General features: G+C 41.6%; 1 protein-coding gene across 2 annotated transcripts in view; it reads right to left on the reverse strand.

Annotated features, from left to right (window-relative positions):
• Positions 1-9,691, reverse strand: part of tox2 (TOX high mobility group box family member 2) — a 92,302-nt gene extending 82,611 nt beyond the window's left edge. Inside the window, exon 1 of one of the 2 annotated variants that reach the window (XM_070959141.1) lies at positions 9,044-9,691. In XM_070959141.1, the coding sequence (XP_070815242.1) occupies positions 9,044-9,136 (93 nt within the window). In that variant the 5' untranslated portion in view covers positions 9,137-9,691. The remainder of the gene's footprint in view (positions 1-9,043) is intronic. The other variant, XM_070959142.1, reaches the window with a different exon arrangement.
• Between the last annotated feature and the right edge of the window lie 13,115 nt (positions 9,692-22,806).

The following is a 22,806-nucleotide window of genomic DNA, read 5'->3' on the forward strand; positions in this document are numbered from 1 at the left end:
ATACACACACACACACAGGCGCACATGCACTTGGCACAGAAGCAAACAGTACACGGAAGAGGACCAATCCCTGGTGGTCTCACCAGCCAACTAACTTCCTGTGCAATCCTAGAGTAACTACTGACTATCTACTGACAAACAACAACAAAAAAACATTTAATACATCACAAGTCACAAGTGTACTTGCTTAATCACTAACAATGTCACCTCATGATGATGTTGTTCACACATGTGACTTAAAGCCACCATGACAGTTAGAGAGAGAGAAGCAATAAGATGTGTGAAACTAAAAAAGTCTAACAGATAAAAGCGTACCTCTCTTTCAGATCAATCTAACACACAAAAAAAATCTTTCCACAAATGTGTTTCATCACAGAATGAACTATTAATAATAGAACCCCAAAAAGTTCAGACACTGTGTCTTATTCTGCATTTGATGCAGCGACATGTTTCAAACAAGTTGGTTCAGGAGCAGCTAAAGACTGGGAAAGATGTGGAACGCTCCAAAAACACCTGTTTGGATCATTCCACAGGTAAACAGGCTCATTGGTAACAGGTGATAGTAGCTTGTTTGGGTATGAAAGGGGCATCCTGGAAAGGCTCGGCTGTACACAACATTCACAAACTGTTGGCAGTTCATTTGCAAATGATCACATTCTGTTTTTATAAAGGTTTTACGCTGTGTCCCAACTTCTCTGTAATCAGGGTTGTAAAACATTCTTACTGTACAACACGACAGCAGCAGCAACAGCTCGACAGCATTTCTGCGGTCTGTGCGCTCACACGTGTGCGCCTGTGTTTATTTATGCTATGCAAGTGCAGACACGCCTGGATCTGCATGTGTGAGTGTGTGCGTCTACCTGTGAGAGAGTGTGTGTACTCAGTGGGCCTGTGGTCTCTGAGCGTGGACCTGAACTCGTCATCTCCAGCTCTGTTTGCACAGGACATGCCTCAGGAAGCTAAGACAACTGTTCATGTTTGCCCATGTTGCGAACCTCTCTTAATACACCCGACAGCTGCATTCTTCCACAGCGCAGACACTATGTTTATCAGTGTTTTTATACATTCATCCTATGGAATCTGTTGGATCACGCCACCCTCGCCGACCTTTTCTGAGGACACACCCATCAGGAGTGGAGCGAAGGCATTGAAATGCCAACAAATCTCCGACAGGCAGATTCCCGGGGCCTCTTATATAATTTCAAACTTTACAACCTGTACCTGGATCAGCTGTCAGTCAACCATTTATTACAAAGAACCTTCCATACAGCAAGGACTGAATCAACGTCAGAAGCGACGAAAGCCACCTCCAACAAAAGCTCATGATGAATCCCTAATTAATTGTTTTGATGGGTGGTTTGGTGCGTTCACCGACTTACTTAAGCTTCATAGAAACACTGCTCCTCCCAATCTTGTGACATCCAAGGCAAATCTTATCTTTAAGTGCACAACCTGTCAAAACTCACCCACTCTGACCTGTCAAGATGCCCAAAAATCTCCCTTCCCCCCTGCCTCCTTCCTCTCCTTAGTGTTTCATTTCCTGCTAATAGCCTAAACAGCAGTGTCGCACCATTTCACATGGAGCATGATAGATCATGATAGGACCAAAACATGGGCTGTAATATACCATTCGCAGAGAGACATGAAATGAAAAACAAATTGTAGGATGAACTGCAAGATCTCTGCCGAGTGGCGAGTGTGAAAGTCAGAGATGATGAGCTCCGTCTGTGCTTATGTGAAATGTTGATATGCTTTTCTCATACAATGAGCATGCTAATTTATGTAGCAAAGCCTGCTTTACACAAATCTGCCAAGGCCAATAACTGCAGTCATAATCTCAAACATCTAGAATAAACACTTTGTGGTCTATTTGTTTAGAAATGAAACGAAGCAATTACTCTAATGAAGATCAGCTTTCTTGTTTGGGGAATAGCAGCAAAAATGTTTTGTCTTTGTTTTGACCACGTTGGCGAGCCGATACCTTAATTGCCAAACAATAGCAGCAACAAAAATGTTACTTTATGATAATTAAGGACGTGCAGTTCATGGTGGGGATGCTGTAACGGCTGCAAAAAAAAAAGAGAGCTGCGCACTTCCTGACATGCAGTCTTAACCACATGCATTGTGGATGATGCTAAATGTCAGCATCAAAAATAAGTTGGCTTGTTGCCTTGGTGAAGCAGAGATGTAAAGTTGCATAACAGAAGTTTGCAGCACTTTGAATGTTAATATTGACTTTTTCGTCTTGTTATTACAAAAATCAGAGCCCACCATGCCACAACTTTGTGTGCTATCGTCCTGCTGCAAAGTATGTTTGCCATTCTTAACTCTATTGAAGCCTGTTATACAGTTTAATTTTTGGTCTATATGCTTTAAAGAAACATTCTGTAGATATCAAAGGGAAACATTTCTAAAAATGGTTGTTTTTTTCATTTTGCTGCACTGATAGAAAGAGAATGAATCTGCTTTGAAATGCTACTGTAGCACAGTGAAATGCACGCCTTCTCATCAGCAGACAGCGTGGAACAGAGCACAGAAATGGTTAAAAAAATCACATGAAGCAGATGCCTCTCTCTCTCTCTCTCTCTCTCTCTCTCTCCCTCTCTCTCTCTCTGTCTGTCTTACTCACACACACGCACACACACACATTCATTAGTGAAATCCATCAATCAGCATTTCATGCAGTTTGGGTTTGAACCACACCAAATGCACTAAAACAATAAACGTCTGTCTTTCAAGTCGCTATCTGGACTGGAACACATCTGGTGGCAAGGCTCATTTTGGTTTCCACATTGTTGAATGACATTACAGACTCAATGGCGAGCTGAAAAATAAAGTACCCCTAAAAATCTCTCTCCATTTTCCCTCAGTCTACAACCCCTTCTCTCTCTCTCTCTCTCTCTCTCCACACATCCCAAATCTGCTTCCCCCTCCCCACACTAACCGGCTAACCTCTCAAATGCTATTCCAGCACCCCATCCCCCAACCAATCAAGAAGTGAATATAAAACAGCACAAGGAAACTGGGCGGTGGGGTGGGGGGCAGACAGACTGGGAGAGAGACACACAGACAGGCTGGGCTATTGCTACTGAGGAACCAGTGGCCTCCTGAGGTGAAGACAGTTTAAAACGCCTTGAACTCCTTTACACAAGTCGAGGGGATGAAACACGCACCCAGCATCCAGCTGAGGAGCCAGGAGTCAAGCCTGACTGTAGTATTTGGGTTTCAAGGGGCAGTGACGATAATTAGGGTTAATGTGATTTAATGAGGGGCATGAGCCGGGCCGGGGCTGGGCCGCTTCGATTCGCAATCAACGTCAAAATCGGAATTACTCTGACATCTTGTGATGTGGCCGTGTTTCGCACTATGTTACAGTTTGCCATTCGTGTCAGGAAGCCTGAAAACCTGCTATCAGTCGTCCCCTGAAAGCAGTCTGGTGATTTCTTATAATAGACCGACTTTCTGGCTGATAGATTACAATGTGATGGCAGCATAGAAATGATTTGGATAGCAGTAGTATATCACAAAAGTATATTGGGAAGAGTTTTAAAAAATGCACTGTCATGACTGAATTCTTGGCAGTTAATACAATCAATCATCGACATAAATAGCCTGTTTCTATGGACCTAGGTGATTAAGTAGCTAACCAGGCAGGATAAACTATACTATCTATTTTCAGCCATACATGACTTATGACCCTCTTAACACCTCTAGTAGCTCTGAGTCACGTCTGGTCGAGATTATAAAGTACAGAGCAGAGCAACGGGAGTGCTGCAGAGTCTGGTAGAGGCTCTGTCACCTTCACTATCCTGTAGGTTAAACTGAAGTCCATGGTGGTAAATCCCCGTTATGGACAGTACTGTATCCTCTCGGCCTGGTCTCTAAACAGCCAATTGCTGTCCTCAAATACCCCATGTAAGTGTACCTGCACAATAAAAACTGTAGTTGCACTAATGTGGTGGCACCATTGTGGGTATTTTTCCTGCTGTAACTGTGCTGTAGCAGAAGTGAGTCAAAAGAAGTCTACAACTCCCTTATCCACCATTTATCCATCTAATTCTATTCAGAAAATGGACTCAACTCAGCCCTGTATTCTCCTTTCTTGTGTTTAAAACAAGCGATCAGCAACAAAGTCTTCATAAATGCAGTTTTTCTCCCACTGTAACGGTCTGTGCACAGAACACAATCTAAGCCCCACTGCTCCGGAGAATAACACTGTAGCTACTTATCATTAACTCAAAGACACAATCAGCCCCAGGCGATCCGGCTTCCCTCCATAACCTTTTGACATTGCTGCTGGGAAGGTAAATGAGAGAAGAAGTTAGACACAAAGAGGAGGAGAGGTGGGGAGGCTGAAAGACTTGATTATGAATAGTGCCAGGAAGTGGTTAGACCAAAAAATAACTTCACAAAGTAGACTGTTAGAGGGTTTTTTAAATGCAAAAAAATAATGTTCATTTCATGACTCCATTTTATCTATTATTTACTTTGAGTTAACTGCCTGGAACTGCATTACAACAATAAACTGGCCGCTGAGTATTCCCAGTTCCAGCAGCTTTCGACTGCACTTTTCCCTGTGGTGTGCATTAGAGCCATGCATGGGTTAACTTTTTCCCAGTGAGAACGGTTGGGATATTGCATCTCGGACTGGCCAGTCAGCAGAATGTTATGAATGGGCACAATGAAAAACCCCAAGTCCACGCTGTCGACCCAAGAATGCTTGCCTCCATGTAATTAACTTCTCTCTGTGTACAGAATGAGGTACTGCTGGAATAACTCTTTCTTTTTCTGTTTCTATTACCGTCATGTTTTGAAGAGGAAAAAAAAAAAAAACACGCACACATTCTCAGAATTCAACATGGAAAATATTTTCTCCTGTCCATACTTTGAAGTATCCCATGACTAATACAGTGATTTGGATAGTGGTGGAAATGGAACGGACCACTTGAAAAGGGGGTGCAAAAGCTGGCCTCATTGCTCTTCGGGTGGACAAATGTCATCTGCTTATTGCTTGCACTCGTAGAAAGATATGCGACGAGGCATTACAAAGCAAATCAATGCATAAATGAGGGTTATCTTGTTAAACATATTTCATACATCTCGCCTCAAGGTATATTAGCAATTAGGTATGCATACGCACAAATGCATGCATACAGTCCTTCACCCAATACTCAGACACAGCAACGATTTGCTTGAGATATCACTTCTTCTAAGTACTTGCACTGCACAAAGTGTGTATCAATAAAGTGTCTGTCCAACACTGCGGTGAAAACGAGTTCAGCATATATAAATAACGTACAGTAACTTGCAACCCACTGCAACTATGTAAAGAATAACATCTGCAAACCATTGGATTATAAACCTACAGTATAACTACAGTATAATTACACGAGAGCCTCTCTCTTGGGCACCGTGCTGTTAGAGGGAAGAGGGATGAGGAGAAAGTGGAACAGCTACAGTAATCTATCCAACTTCATTTCACCGGAGTGATTCTGCCAGGGGGTATGCACAAGTCATAATGCATTTGACAAATAGTCTCCCGCTAAAACCGGCATTTGCGAAGAAGTGGCCTTCAGCGCTGGTATACACAGCTGAGTGTACGCTGAACAAACAAGCCTCCCACTCAGCGAGGAAAGATACAGAGAGGCTTCAAAAAGATTAGGAGAAATCTTGGGCGAAAAGTAAAGATGACTCACGGTGATTGTGCAAGTGCAGGACAATGCAAGTTGGATGGAGTTGAGAAGAGCAACAGAGCCGTGGGGTTCATAGCAAAATACAAATCGATGCTTCCCTCATGTGCACTTCTTTGCATTGTTCTGAAATGTGGATGCACAGGTTGCTTTATCAAGGAATTTACAATGAAGTGTGGGGAAGCACAATGGCGTTTTTGTCTCGCATAATCATCTCATATCATTTGGGGTTTAGATCATTTAGACTCAATCACCAATCAGCACTTATGATTGTTGCATGCTATATTTAGTTGATGGTTGACGTCTAATTGCAGGAAAACCATTCCCCAAATTCAAAGGTCAAGTGCATTCATGGATTTGTGGTATTGACTTCTCATGTCAGTGTGATCCATGTTCCCGAAAACACATCAATCAATCATTAGACCGAATGAATCAGCTCAAACCCGTTTCAGCTTACACATTCTTTACGTTCTTCTGTCATTAACCCCTTCAGGTAGAAAACAGGATGACTACAGGTCCAAGTACATGCACACACACAAAAATATTTCATACAAAGCCCAATAGTCTCCCTCAGAAATAGATGTGTTTGAGTTTACAGCACTAGAACAGGAAGTGATGGGCTTTTATATATGGACTTTCCCACATACTATTATGCTCACTTCCTGGTTGGCATCTTTAATACCATACAGTAATGCATAAAGACACCAGCGAGTTTCACACCAGCTATTTCCTGCCTGTTTTAAGTGTAAATGATGGAGAATCAACAGCTTCCAGGAGGTCTCAGTCGGGAGGGTTTGAGACTTTTGTGCCAGCTCAGACCCTGTATGTGCACAGCACTGACAGTGTAGAATAGAAATTATTTATCGCTGTGGCTTATGCTTGGGAAAAAATCCAGGCCATACTTACTGCAACTTAATGCAAAAATCAGTGACATACATTCATCTTTCCAGTTTCCTGTGAAATATTCTAACAAAAAACATTCAAACCAAGCATGCAAAAGCCATAACTAACTACATAATGGCTGTGAAATTAAAAAAAAAAAAATCATTTTTTATCATCTTTGCAAGCTTCCCGCTTAACAGCTGCAGGTGATGTAGCACTGGACCAATGTGGCACTGCTAACACAGTGCTACTCCAGCAGGTCAACTCCATCCTGCTCCCGAAATGAAACTGCCATTAAGATAAACTATTGCCAAATCGTCATATAAAGCTCCTGTATCATTATTCAACAGTTATGTGTAGCAGGCTGCACAGATAATATGTCACTCTACATCTTAGTCACAGCTGTTACTTCAGTAATGACAATGTTATGCGATTCTGTCCTTGAAACCCAAACCTGCTTCTTAGCGGGCCAACAACCTCCACGCTCGCTGAATCATGACAAGTAGTGCGGTTCATTGTGTTAACACTACAAGACCTGAGACAGGGCCTTGGTCAAAGAGCCAGGGCTCATTGTGATCTTAAATATACTGCAGCTACTGTATATATGCCTATTATGCATGTGAGACAGATCTAGCCATGCACAGCGTGAACACTAGCATTATCACAAGGACAAAAAGATTGCAAAAACCTTTCCATGTGAGAGTGTTTTGCCAGTCCTCACTTTAATAACAGGCTAATTTAAGATGTGGTTTAAGGTGAACTCCAGACTTAGGATCAGTTTATCTTATAGTTAAAGGGTTGATGTTGATGTGTAGAAGGTCAGGGGTTAAAGAACGGACGTAGTCGACGTAAAGTTACCCATGTGTCGTAATTCAAACCCCTCTGCGAGCGAGTGTGAGAGTGTGTGTCTGTGTGTGCAGCTGACTGCGTGTGCTGTTCATGTATACATACAGGCGACTGCGTGTATGAACAGGGGAGATTAACAATTCAAATATTGTACTGCGCTATAATGTTTCACTTTGTCATCAGCAAATGTTAACTGCCCCCTGGCTTCCCTCCAGGTGCTAAGGCAAGCAAACCTTGTTGAATGGCCGAGGGTATAATGCCTTCTTCTCGCTCAGCCAAATGTTTGCACAAGTTTTACCTTGACCACATGAAGACGAATACGAGCCTTGTTGCTTTTGATTTGTAATCTTGGGTTATTTGGCAGGTTTGTGCTTTTTCATCTGTCTACATGCAAAACCTTTGTCAGTAAAGCAAAGAGTCAGCACCGCTGCAGACCACATGGACCGAGTGGAGCAGTGAAAAAGTGATCTCTGTACAGTAGGCCTCGTGACATTCAACAGAAATATCAATAACTGCATAAATTAGGAAACTCGTCGACATTTACCTTTACAAAGGAAGATGATGCAAACTGATTTTGTGATACTTTTTTCAAATAAGAAAACTTATTCCCATTGCGATTTACCAAACAAGGGGTTTGAAAAAAGAGGTTCTGGTAATATTGGATACCATTTCGTGCGTAAAAACGCAATTCGCAACTTCTTCCTGATATGCACACAAATGTTCATTAATAAATTCCAACATTTAATCATTTAGAATAAAAAAAATACCTCGAGGTTTCTTATTATAGGTCGCTGAAGAATAATTAATTCCTAAAAACTTATTATGTGCGCACTGATGAGACTGAATGTATGCGCAAAAAGGTGTTGATAACAAAGCCCGTGAGAACACTGCATATTCTTCACGGGAGCACTTTTCTCGAGCAGTGAGACCAAATGAGACACATAAATATGCGGATTGGTCAGTCGCAAGCCGCACGACAGCCTATATGCCTTCGAGCATCGCAAATAGCCGGGCTCATAGCATGCATCATTTAGACGCAATCATGATAGTTGTTTATTGCACTAATTGTGCACTGACCCAGGTGGGAACCTGCGTGGAGCAGATAGTGCTTCCGCACTTAGCTCGAAAAGGTTTCAATTACGCACAGCACAATCTGCTGGCTTACACGTATACGCTTAAAAAAAAAGGCACATTTCGTGTCCAGTTTGCTCACAGACACCGTTCGCCAGTGCTCCCAGCGCTGTGGAGAGAGTGGTGCGCTCCAACTCAGCTCACAGGACAGCCACAGCACAACGTCCCCACACTTTCCATCCAGATGAACACATTAGCAAATTCTAATTAAAGGCAAACCCGCGCGCTCGAGCTCAGAACAGGTGTGCTGTGCGGCTGAGTTTTCTGCACATCGGAAAGACAACAAAGTTCGGTGACAACGCAGCTGATTCGATCTAATTCATCCCGAGGGGACTCAAAGTGCAGCACTTGTCACTGAAGCTCTCGCTCAGACACTGCGCCTGATCATATGCAGCCATACATGGGCCACCATGCATATGTGCGAGCGTGCATCACCCCACAGAAGGCTGCACATCTGACCGACTATCAGCTCGTAAAGTAGAGATAATTGTTACCTTGTTGGAGTGGTAATAGTCCAAACCGGAGTCAGTCGGTAACGTACATGAGCCCACGCTTGAAGGGGGAGCTGGATAAAATCTGACGTCCATCTCAGAGTCCGCAAGACTGACGGCATGAAAGCGTAGCTCCAAAAAACCGGTGCGACTTCTCTCTCTCTCTCTCTCTCTCTCTCTCTCTTTCTCTCTCTCTCTCTCGCTCTCTCCTGCACTCAAACACACACTCTCTCTCCCTCGCTTTTTCACTTGGTGTGTAAAACCGAACAAAAAGTCGCAGAAGTAGTAGAAGAAGCAGAGGACCGAGTGTCTCCAGCCGCTCACTCCTCACATCCGTGCAAGTCTTACTTCAGCACTACGAGGGCTTTCAGCGCGGTGATGCTCTGATATAACATCCCTATAAAGTTCACTTGGAGAGAGGGAGGAAAAGAGGGGCAGCTGCCCGTCTCACTGTCGGCAGAAAATACAAAGTAACGCGTTCACTGAAGTTGTTTGTCAGCCGTAAAGATGCAGAATTGATCTTGTTTCTCCAAAAACAAAACAAAAAAAAAAACCGCCCGTGCTCTGTTCCTGGTTTCCAGACGCGCTGTAGCTTTGTCATGTGGGAGCGCTCGGATACATCCATGCGATGCACGGAGTGACTGCTAGACTGCGACCTCTACCGGTCAGAGCAGGAACAGGCAGGCTGACGGTGAGGGAAGAGATGAGTCCCCCCCCCCAAAACCGAGGTCAAGTTCCCTCTCAGATGGGCGGGATAGAGGCAGTCTTTGCATTACAAACCGACCTCTAATTCAAGTTAACTCTGAGTCTTAGAGTCCAATCAGCCTGATTTAAAGATCTGTAAACGAATCGTTGGTGTCACGCTTGTTTCCTGTACTCTAACTCTGACAGTGCTATCAAGACCACAACCGACTCCTGACGTATTAATGGTTAATGAATGTATGTGGTATCCATGTAACTGAGGCAGTGGTGGAGGAAGTATTCAAGTTCTTTTCCGCAGTAATACCACACTTTAATAATTCTCCATGACTAATATTTGTTTGCATTTAATTGTATGTGAGTATTTGCAAAGTACATTTAAAGTATCTTTAGTATATTTAAAGTAAAAGTAATTCATGCAGAAATGGCTCAGTATGTTAATGGTAAATCTACTGTATTGTACTATTTTGTATTTTATATGCTGCTGAATAGTTTAATGTATTAAATGGCGTCATATTCTCTATGCTGATCGTATGTTTTGCATATTTATTTGCAATGAAACAAGCAGCCAAACTGTAGCTGTCACATCAGTGTAGTGGAGTAAGATAATAGATAAATACTTTATTCATCCCCAAGGGAAATTCACAAGTTCCAGCATATTCCACAAATTTTACGTAAAAGGCATGCAGTAAATAAGCTAAAAGCACAGCAAGCAAAGAATTAAAAGTTAAAAGTAAAAATGTCCACATGTCCAGTGCAAACCGGCTTAAAAGTAAAGTACAGAGTACAGTATTGAAGTATACAGTGGCTTAAATCGAAATGCACAAATAAAAGTACCCCGAGATTGTACTACAGTGCTTGAGAAAATGTATTTAGTTACAGTCCAGCACTGGTCTGCCAATGCACGGCAATGTATGGAACAATTATCTGCTAAAAGTAATAAAAGAAAGTAAACCATTTCTTTGTAATACCAGGTTTAAATATTTTATTCCTTGTTAAAATCGTATAGCTTCAGTGCTTGAAAAATCACATAAATAATATATCTCATCATCTCATCCAATGTGGACAAACAGTTTTGGAACTTTTAATCTATTTAAGGGGGAAAAAAAATCAGCATTCAAGCTGCTAACTGCTCCACTGGCTTTGCAGGATCGGGGTCTTACTCTATTCCAGACAAGAAAATCGAACCCCAAATGCCAATAAACCTCCTCTGTCCTTGTTGTCACATGTTCCTTTTATTTCTTTATAATGTCACCGACTGGACTGTCATGGATGTCCAGCAGCTACATGGTGAATATTAGTGGGGACACAGCTGAGAGCAGAACAACCCAGACAAGAAGAGAATGAGTGGCAGTAAAATAAAACATCATGAGGACACACAATAGGAGTTAATAGCAAGAGGAAAAAATTATCTATGTTTCCACGAATGCATGATTTTTTTAAGATACTACATTCACATGACTTCCACCACTTCGATACCACTTGTTATGATGTGTAATATTAGCATAAGTTAGATCATGCGGTTCATGCTAAGATATCATTTTTGGTAAACTCTCACCTGCTCGACTCCACCACCTCACTGCCGACAGCTATTCTGCAAATGTACTTTTTTTTTCACTTCTCATTTCATCTTGATGCCTGTCTTCAGGCCAGTGGGCAGCTGAATACACACTGAGAACAGATAGACTTCTCATGGTCGCTGAGATAATCTACATTGCTCCAGCGCTTCGGTTTTGACCCTTACACACACACAGACGCACACACGCATCGCATTTGCACACACCTGCACAAACGCAAAACATACTCACACAGCGGTCGTCACAACAGGATGTAAACACTGAACAATGTCCAACCAGAGCCTCAAATCGGCGCGGAGAGGGAAAAAAACAGCGCTCACGGCCAAATGTGTATCACACTGTTTTTAAGAATAGGGTGGAGTGGTGTTATGTGCCCACTCACGCGTGTAGGAAAGTGTCATTAATGTGTTTTTGCAAGGCAGAGCAGAATGTAAGTTACGTGTTCCGGCCACCATGTGTATTTCTTGTCTGTCTGTGCTTTCGGTGCATGTGTGGGAGCTTCTGTACCGGTCTGAGTGTGTGTTTGTGTTAACCAAGCTGCTATTGTCATCCCAGTGGGCGACTTGTTGGCCCCCTCAGGACTGTGCCTATGTCCGTGTAGCTATTACGCAGCATGGTGGCTCTGGCCCTGGGGTGTGAGCCTGCTTTAATACCAGGCACAGATGGGTCACACCGTGGGCTTGCTGTGGCAGCCTGCCATCAGCTGCCAGCTCAGGCTGTCCTGACTCCAGGCTCATAAGGTTAAGTATCACAAAGACGCAGATTTCTCCTCATTCTGTACCCTGCCCAGAGTAAAGTGTTGGAATGGTACGTTTCCACAGATGCGTCAAACGTGTCCGTCTCATATGTCAACGTTTCCAGAAAAGCGGCGCAGTCGAGATTACCTGTAAATGTAAGAGCTGAGTGTCTCATCAGGAGGAGAATGGCGCGGTGGTGGCGAGGCGAGCGCTGTTTGAGCCGTGTTTCTTCAATCAGTATTTTTAACAAGACGTCAGGACATTTTTTTTCCAGCTGTGTTTGTGGCAACAAAAGCAGGTATTTTTAGCCAAGTGGTTTTTGTGCCTAAATCTAACCAGACCTTAACCACAGCGTTGTCATAACATGAAAATGAAAATTGAAACATAAAGAAATGTTACGTTTGAACTGAAAGAAACATGAAATTTCAGCATATCTGTGGTGTGAAGAAACGTACATTGGCAGCATTTATTGTGGCGGTTGGGTTGCAACGGCTCTGCATCACTGTCTGTCTTCAAAAAGGGAATTATTGAGAGGGAAAGGTGGTTGATTAAAAAAGGCGGGGTGGAAGAAATTTGGTTAATGGAAAAAGAGGGGAAAGCATTAGAAAACATAAAGATTGAGACAGGGGATGGAATTAGTTGCTGGGTGGAGGGGTGAACACAGAAGGGACTGGTAGACTGGTGTAACATGTAAATAAAGGGGAGATGACAGGGAGAGAAAAGTCAAAGTCACACAAACTTTAGGGATGTGTAATGTTCAAGAACTTCTTTCCAACGTAGGATGCAAATTACACCGTCTAGCATCTTCAAATACCCTCAGAGCAATTAGCAGAACAAACACATTTTATTGCCTTGGTAAGAGCTCCTGCTCGTACCAGGAAATGAGAGGAAAATATAAAACAATATTTTCCATTAAGGGTTATGACCCTGCCAGTACTTAGATGATGTCAGCAGAGCCCGTTTTATAGCTTCTTCTGAGCTTAAGTGATCTTACTTTTTGAAAATTGATAACTAATTTTTCTTTAGTAGCGAGATAACTTCTAAAAGTGGTGACTCTAAGCCCTCAAAAATGTTAGCTGCTGAAGCAAAGGAACTCAGACATGTTCAGTAACGCTTTGTGCTTTTTCAGGAGTAATTGGCTTTGGGGAGAAAAATGTCAGTTTAAGTGGAATTGGTGTACAATTTCACTTTAAAACAAAGCTTTTACAAAGAGTGGCACAAGACAAAGACAGAAACATTTTCTTCCCTCTCTACTCTGCCCTTCAGATTTCTCCTCTCGCATTTAAGTGAGCAGTTAATTCTTCTTCCACATGGAAATTCGCACTGATTACCAGCAATGAGCGATAAACAACACCAAAGGAGTGATTATTTCCTTTGTCTCAAGACACAGTGTGACGGGGTTTCTGCTCACGCTCTGCCTTTTTGTCTTGCATCATCATTGTTATGTGGGCTTAAAGTGAATTGTGATGGATATAAAAGTCTTTTTCGCAGATCAAATATAGGCTTAAACAACAAGTGAACATGTGCAGTTATATGCACAATCCAATCATAATATGTTGTGTTATATGTATTGTATACAGACATGCATTTTACATTTAAAGTTTCAAAATAGTGTACTAATGACTGTTTGCATGGTAGCATGACCATCAGCCATTCACCATCACCTCCAGAGGTTTTTAGATGCTGAGGCAAAGTATTCTTTTATTGGTCAAAATAACTGGAATCTGAGGCTACAGCCGGGCTAGCTGCTCTGTGAGGCTGCTCCAAGGCACAGCGGTGCTTTGAGCTAAAGGTGAACATGCTAACATGTTCGCAGTCATGCTGTCAACATGCTGATGTTTATCAAGTGTATCTTAGTTTGGCATGTCAGCATATTAACATTTGCAAAGTAGCACAAAACACAAAGTACAGCTGAAGCTGAGGCCGGTAGGGACAAAGGTTGACTTGCTGATGGTGCGAGAAGAAAAGTCAGAGGATCCCAAAAGCTATTAGACTTCATCTTGAGTGGAACGTGAACATGCGTGCCAAAGCTCATGGCAGTCCGTCCAACAGTTGCTGAGACGCTTCACTCAAACCACATGCCAACCTCATGGTGGCGCTGTAGAGGGATCTCTAAAGTCAGTAGGATTTATCCAGTGAATGTCTGTATAACGTTTCACATCAATCCATCCTGTAGCTGTTGAGATATTTCAAACTGACGTGTGCTGACCAGCGGACCGACCAGCCCACAGACTCATCGCCGTCCTGACACGCGCTCTGTTAGCCTGACAGAAAATAAGGTTCTGCAGTGAACTCGTATGAGAGAAAGCAAAGACTTTCAGTGAAGTCATGTTTTGTTTTGATACACAAGTCAGCCACAGAACTATGAGCCACATAGAACCGAGTTTGAGACTGACTGTAGCGACGGAGCCTAGAACCTTTTTGACATTACATTAATGCGTGAGAATAAAAATGAACCTTGTTGCCTCTGTGACAAAAATCTTTAAAACTGTGTTTCATTCATGCCAAAGAAAAAAATCTAAATCGCTATTAAAAGCATACAAAATGGGAAAATAGAGGTGTCCTTCAAAAAATAACCTCCACACACTGTATTTCAGAGGTCCTGCTGTGCACTAATTCAGTGTTTCTTAAGTGGCTTCCTCCTCCTCCTCCTCCTCCACATGAGAGAATACACATCAGCCTACTCTCTCATCTGTAACAAATAAGCAGAGTTATGCAAGTGTTATTTAATGTCACTATAATAAGACCCTCAGTTCCCTGCTAGTCATGGAAAGTGAAGCTGTCAAGGTGCAGTCTCATCAGACACCGCAGGACGTACATTGTTGGTCATTTTGCTTAAAATATTAATGCTTATTCTTCTGTAAAACAGGTCAAAGCTTTCAGGTTCAGAAAGTTTTTGAGGTCAAGTACTTCCTTTAATAACATACGAGCAGCACGTGGTTATTTTTCACATGGAAGTCGCACAAAGTTCTTTTCCCTTCGGCCCAAATTTAAGGTTCTTAATGTTGCTCCATTTCTCTCTGATTTAATTTAGCACTAATGTAAATGTTGTAACAGCATTGCCTTAGTCCACTGGTAGAAATTCCATATAAGGTTGTCCTGAGAAAAGCAAACAGCAAAGTAATGGTAAACAGGAAATAGTTCAATAGGTCCATTAAGCAGAGAGATGACTCATTAATGACCTTAATTTACACAGAAAAACACGCTGTTTTTGCAGTATTACAAAGGAGCAGCGGATTTGTGGACACAAATAAAAGCCAGGGAAACTGATTAAGCTGAAAAGACTCACCTTTGCTTTGATTTGTGTTCTGTGAATCACTTTGCGATAGAGCAGCTTGTAAAAACGCTCTGTAAATGCCTTCATAAATGACTTTGCCTTTGCCTTTGCTTCCACTACAATGAATTTCACTTTATGTCAATGTAAGCTCAATCAGACTGGTACTCAGGTGTTTAATTTTTCACTTTCACATTTCCACTCGTCTCCTGCAACCTAAATATGGTGAATGAAAAACCATTCAGCTCGGTGTGCTTGGCTGTTCTTCCTTAACCATGCACATCAAATGATTACGCTTATTTTGTTCGGAACTGCTGTGATCATAAAATGAATTTAAACAGGGCTCTGGGAAAGTATTGTGCAGACAAACATTGCAAATGATGACATGGGTTTGGTGGAATACAATTCTGGGTTAACAAGGCATATAATGGCTCCAGACGCAACATCTAGACTTTGTAGACACAACAAGAAGCTCCTTGCCTAAAACTGACACACTCACCAAAGCTTTACAACAGACCCCATTCTTGTCTGGGGATATTTTAATGCAATGTTACTGACCTCCAGTAAATTTTATTTGCTCCCCGATGAGATCATATTTCTGCACATTCTTTCAGAGAGCTCCACTGCACATGGCGATTAAAGATGTACTGTACATGAAAATCTGTGACTAAACTGCAGACATTTCGATTGACAAAACGCTCAGAAACATTTCCTGGCCGGGCATCAACCGAATTAAAATGTGCAAATGAACTAAAATGTATGACAGTTCCAGAATAACAACAATTACATGCCGAAGAATGCTTTGCAGAATGTGCACTTCTCTTTCGTGGAGTTTTGTATCAAAGCTGGTGTGAATAAATTCTGTGTGAGGCCGTGGCAGGCGCACCACAAAGGGCTGTTCACTGATGAACCTTTGCTAACCTTTTCTAGCCACTGACCTTCAATAATGAGACTATGTTGTCTCTTGTTCCTTTGGACAATCGGCCATTGAAACAACTGCCATTCATGGAGTCCGCTCCACCCTCTGCGTGACCCTTTTCCATACTAGTAATTAGCTGCTGTTGCATTTCCACCAGATGCAAACCAACTCATACAATATTTGCTATTCATATACAGATGTACGGCATTTTATTAAATTAGACATTATTATTTCCATGTCAAGTGTATGTACGACTGCTGGGCTGTGGCTCATCTGTGCATTAGAAACACAAAAAAAATCAAGCAATTTTACTATTTTTGTCTTTTACATGAAATGACAACAAAAGTGAGGGGAAATAATGTAAATCTGTGTATTTTTAGCCTGTACATTCACTAGAAAATGTTATTTTAACTGGTGTTTTTGCGGCCCCATCATCCCCTCATCCTCCCATTCCATTCCTGAATAAACCCTCCTCTTCATCATCCTCTCATTCCCGACCTTCTACTTATGTTGCACATGAGAAATGAGAGGGGGATGGGAGGGAAGATGAATGAAACAGGGAGTGGGGAATGAAAGGAGGTGGGGGGGAGAGAAGAAGAGAGCAAGATTGGGAAAAATGCCCTTTGACTGGATTTAAAAGTCTGTGGCATTTCATTTTCAGAGAGAGGGGAGCTTCATCTCCTTCAGATCCTTTAAGGGCCAACCTAATTGATTAATGTTTCCATCTCATTGGAAAGAGGAGGGGGGCCATTTGAAGCTTAACTGGAGCCTTTCACATTCCCAAGTCTTAAAACAGAACCACCACAGAGAGAGATGATGACAGAATGAAAGACAGAGTGATGAAACAAAAGTCTAAAATTCCACTAGATGAGTGAAATATGTTGAAGGTCGAAATCGTTTTAACATAGAGGAATGGAGATGTGTCTTACCCACTATTATAAGATCTGCCTGTAATGAAATAATGTACATGGTTTTCACAATGAGGTATTCAGTTTTCAAAGAGGCTGTTTAGGTTTCTGCACCTGTCACAGGGACCCGGCGCAGGCACTTAATGTGATTGGGAAATCTAATGTAAGAAAATCCATTGCCTTTCCATTGAAAGTGAAGTAAAAAAAAACATGGCAGTGATATTAAATCTGTGGTTGAAAGAGAAAATATATATTTATATCTTGGTAATATACTGCTTTGAGCAGGTGATGCTTTCACCCGACAACAAAGCATTTTATTTTTCAATTCATGACACATGATACATAAGGTCTTACGCTAATTTCAAGCTCTGCGCGCCCGAGACTTCAGGTCACACGAACACAAAGCTGATCATGGCTGAATAGAAGTGATGGAAATTAATGAGAGGAGAAACTAACATTATAGCTCTGCATGCTCAGGTGTAAGCTAATCAGCCTAGCGTGGATAGAAATCTCAAAAATCACTTACTGAAAATCCAGCGTGATTACTTGCCCTTTGCATGCTTTTGACAGCAACACAGAAATATTTATATATCGAAGACTCTGGATGTTTCCCATCATACAACAGAACCAGTGGAGAGAAGCTAAAACAGTAGTGACCTTTCCCCAACATGGTATACTAAATATGAAAGGTCAGCTTGCATGGTGGGGGAGGGTGGCACTGAAGAGTAGCACCGAGCAGACAGACAAAATACTGTAATATGTATCAGGCAGCTCCCCATGCTGCCTTCAGAGGTCATTTGAATGTGAAGGGTGTCGAGGCAAGAGGGAAGAAAAGATACATGGTTCAGTCTCTCATTGATACCCTTCTGCTGCTGCTGAATTCGAGACGCGCTGCTCTGCAGCTTGTTGGACGTTTTTATAAACCTTATTAATCCTGCGGCTCTTAAAGCTGCTTTTAACATCTGCTCCACTTCCTCAGTCAAAAAATACTGTAATTTAATATAATTGTTGTTTATTTGTTAACTACAAAATGGGAAACTGCTAAATAACGGCCATGCAAATGAATTCTATTCACTATAATTAAGGCTGTGTTTTATAATTCAAATGTCTTCCGAAACTGGAGACAACTATTTAGCTGCCAATCACGCTGATCGTTGCTGAAAGCATTCACTAACAAAACAAAAAATAATATCTGGTGCTGTTGTTCTCTCACAATGAGTCATTTTCAACCCTCTTAATATTGGACTTTAATGTTAATATGACTGTATATCTTTAAGTGGAAATCTGCCACACGGCTATAGTCTCATATTCAGTCTGTTCTGATGTAACACACAGAGGAGAGATTTGTATTTCTGTCTTTGGGAGAAACAAAGATTTCCTACCAGCTTGGACTGAGTGAAACATTCACATTTTGATTAGATTGCTTTAAAATTGAGTTTGATCTTAAAAAATGGCACAGTCTTTCATTTCATCTTGGTCTTATCTGTGAAAACATTGCTTTCAAACCTGTATCCCATAACATGAATCTGATCCTAATGCATTGAATTAATTAAAACATTTACATGTTTGAAATGAAAGAAACAGTTCTGAGAAATGGCAAGTTTACACACACGCTGACAGACTGCGTCAAATTACACAGCCATTCAAATTACCAAGTCAGGTTTTTTATATACCTGCACCACATTATGAAATATAATATGCCACATCAGTATTGACAAGCCTTTTAATATACTAATGACATTGGCAGTGTGACTTATATCCAAGTATTAATTTCCTCTCGGTGGTTGTGCAGCTTTTATGAGTGTTTTGACTTGAGTTATAAGGGGAAAAGGAAGCCTAACCAAGAACACTTATCACAAAGTACCAACCTATAGCTAAAGCTACAGCTCCAAAGGAGTCCAGACTCCCCTGAGTCACTCTTAAGATGTGTCACAATTCAGGATGTGAGTCCACCTTTGTGGGATTCCCCTTTCAGAAGACCTGAGGGTCAGATTAAACCTGCACCTCCTCCCCAAATAAGATGGTTAGCATCACAGCGATTAAACCCAGTGGTGCATTCAGGTGGATCATGTCAACTTTTTAAAGTCAAATATTTCCAAGTTTATCACTTGGATGCAGCTTTCCACAGGATGACGATGTGTAAATACCACTGGGGACTGGGGAAGGTTCGCAGTTGAAGTTGTGATGTTTTCATGATCACATTACTGGCAAACACTGCACCAGATGAATTGTAAATAACTTCAATGTAATATATACTTTAACAGTATGTGATGAACATCATGTCCAGGGTGCTCTGTAAGAACAATGGTGTTTATGCCTGGTTTCCATTATTTACATCCTGCTGGGGCGTTTTCATTGGTCTGGTTCATGTGATGTATGATAGCCATCTCAACCAAAAACCTCGTAAATACCCCGTAGTCATATGGCAGGGGTCATCTGAACAAGCTGCAAAACTTAATGGTCCACAAAGGATTCTATTGGACAGTGAAGGCTGTGCAGGATAAACAAGCTGTATCTTCTAAATCTGAAGAAAAGAAAGCTGCTGTTTTTGTTCACATGCACGGGCCTCGATGCCCATTGTAACAGATTTGGTGTAGAAATGCAGACTGCAGAGGATCCAACTCCTGAATTCGTACATAACTTCAGTGATTGTTTCATAGTTTCCACCACAACAAATGGCAACCTACAGGAAGCAAAGAACTCAGTAATTTCCTGCCTTACAGTATCTCTTGCCCACACTTACGACTTAGCTGAATATGGGTTTTTACAGTGACTTGGAAAAGAGTGTTGATGCACAGATGTGAGAGGAAGTACAGCAGTATTTTGACAGTCAGCTAATCCAACACTATAATAAAGCACCATCATTATTGACATCAGGCACTGCTGTACCTCTGTATACAACATATATTTCATTTGTCAATGTTGCTGAATATTAAAGCTCTGAAACACCATTTGAAATGCACTGATGTTCAATAGGGCTTGGTAACTTGCTTTCATAAGCAGACTGGCCATCTGGAGTGCCTGGAGTTTTCCCGGTGGCTAGCCGACCTGTGGGGCAGGCAGTGAGCCAAACAAGGCTGATACAAAAAGATTTTAAAATGTCTGGTCTGACAGCTAGAGGGGCAGAAGCGGGAGGCTGAAATATGAGGAGAGGAAAAAAAAAGAGACATACAGTGTAAAGAAAGATCCAATTAAATGCCACACAATTATTTATTTGTATGGTGGCCTTGCGCAAGAACCACAATTGGTGCAGTTGGTGTTAGTTCCGTTAACATCAACTTCCTGTTTGGCACATAAACGTTCACACCTAATGCAGCAATATGGCACACAAACCTCCCAACAAACTGTAAATGTGACCACAATAAAATATTAATTACAAAAGAAGACAAATGTGCTGTTTGTTGTTTTGTGAATTAACGCTGATGTTTTACTGTATGTCCGTATTGTGAGGGTCAAGGTGGTGCAGAGTGTTTACCCAAATGTCATCTATAGGGCATGGTGTTTATTTTTTAACTTTTGATGTAAGACTATATATAATGTAAACGAGTTTTAAAGCTGCATTAATGGTTTTTTTGGCTACTTGGGGACAGAAAAACTCCACAACTAGATGAGGAACACTCGCGCACTCCTGACATATTATCGCTTTATAAAGTTGTTATGGTTAATGTCTTAGCATACGGTTGCCTGAATTTAATCTTAGAGTAAATGTTTTCTAGATTTAGGAATTTTGAGTCCAAACCAGACAAAGAAATCTACTTTTGCTGACTAAATTTTGCTCCCACGTCGTTCCATGATGTTTACCCTGCTGCTAGCCTTGTAGTCACATCATTTAATTAGAACAGATTAGCCAAGATAAACCATTGGTGCGGTTTGTTTACAAGTGAAACCACATGCAAATCAATTGTAACTGGCAGCGATGGCTTTGCAGCCATGTTGCCACAGGTTTTTTGACACTGCAGTCTTTTCACCAAGCAAGAAATATCTTCACGACCAGAAATCCAAGTTAAGTCCTACTCAGAATTCCAGCGAGGAGGTGGGTGTAAACCGTTACTCTGGTTGCTTGTAATTATGGCCTGAGCAGTGTGACATGGCACACCTCCTAGTTCATATCCATATTTATCACATTAACATCTAAAGCTCAACTTCTTCCTGGCTGACTTTCTCCAAGTGTCTTTCAACGCTCCACCAATCATTCCTCCAGCCGCTCCTCAGGGTGGATGCCTTTGGGTTATGTAATACTGGGGCAACATTCCAACCACTCATCCAGAAGCATTCACAATGACAGGTTTATCTGGATTGTGTCACAGTTTACTCCCAGCGAAGGTGGTGCTTTTTGTGTTTTTCGGAAAACAAAATTCTTACAAATCATTAGGCAAAATTCTGCAGACAGCTCTCATTTTCTTAATCTCTCCCTGTCGTTCTGCGAATGACAAATGAACAAGCAGCCGTCAAGCTCCGCTGTCATCAAAGGACTTTTCATTCCTTGTGTGGAAAACATTAATTATGACTATCTGAAATAAAGAATGTCTTCATGTCTTTTCTCCCTGCATCTCATTTGTGACAGGAAACACATGCAACCAGTGCTGCACTGCATCACATTAATTGTGGTGGGAAAAAAAAGAGAGAGAGATTTGTGGAGACACCATCCACTTTAGAGAAACTAATCTCATGCATGATAATCGAGGACACTTTCTCACAGATTCTCTGCAAGCAATTTCCATCAGCACAAAAGATGTATCTTGGATTTTAGATAAGTGAAAAGAGAGGATCTACAGATTTATACCATCTTGTAAAGTTACATAAGCCACTCTAGGCTCATGACATACTTAAATAAGCAAAGGTTATGTAACAGCTCTATAACTGCACTTTACCATTGAGTAGCAAAGCAAATTAAGTAGGTGCACAGGAATTTACAAGTGAAGCAAAACATTGTACCAGATTCCTGCTTTTGTTCTCTGTGTGCATTAAGCCGTGTTTTCACATAAAAAATAAAGGTACAGCTGTAAAGTATTTCCTCCACTGCTGGTGACTCACAGGAAGTTAAAGGGAAAAGTGAAAAATAAGTCAGAGCTGCACACAAACACTGTGTGTGTGTGTGTGTGTGTGTGTGTGTGTGTGTGTGTGTGTGTGTGTGTGTGTGTGTGTGTGTGTGTGCGTGCGTGCGTGTGAGAGAGAGAGACAGAGAGAGAGAGATGCGACTGCCATCTATTAAAAGACGAAGGGGTGTGGTTGTGAGAGCTGGAGAAGTTATTTATCACTATTCTGTGTAACTGTGGCCCCTTATAAATTCAGAATAGCTGCTGTTATGAGTAAAGCCTTTCATGGAGTCATTAATATTTGACAGAAAACATGGCTTTTTTATCAGAAGAACATTTTTACCATTTCTTTTCTCTGCTCTTGATGTGAGCCTTGTGTCACAGTGCAATTACAGGGTTTTGCTTTTATCTCGCTTGGTTCTGTCGCCGAATCAGCCGCACACCTCCGTGTAGCCCGTTCTCCCCATCTGAGATCAGGAATTAAAAATTCTTCTTGTCTTTAAAGACAGAGCATTTAGTCCTCCTCTTTGATCTTAAATTCCATCTGCCTCGGTCACCCTCCTCCTCCTCCGTCATAAATGTTTCCTTAACCTCTCTAATCACGACATTTACCGGC

This window comes from Chaetodon trifascialis, chromosome 3, assembly GCF_039877785.1.
Source record: "Chaetodon trifascialis isolate fChaTrf1 chromosome 3, fChaTrf1.hap1, whole genome shotgun sequence".
Taxonomy (NCBI): domain Eukaryota; kingdom Metazoa; phylum Chordata; class Actinopteri; order Chaetodontiformes; family Chaetodontidae; genus Chaetodon; species Chaetodon trifascialis.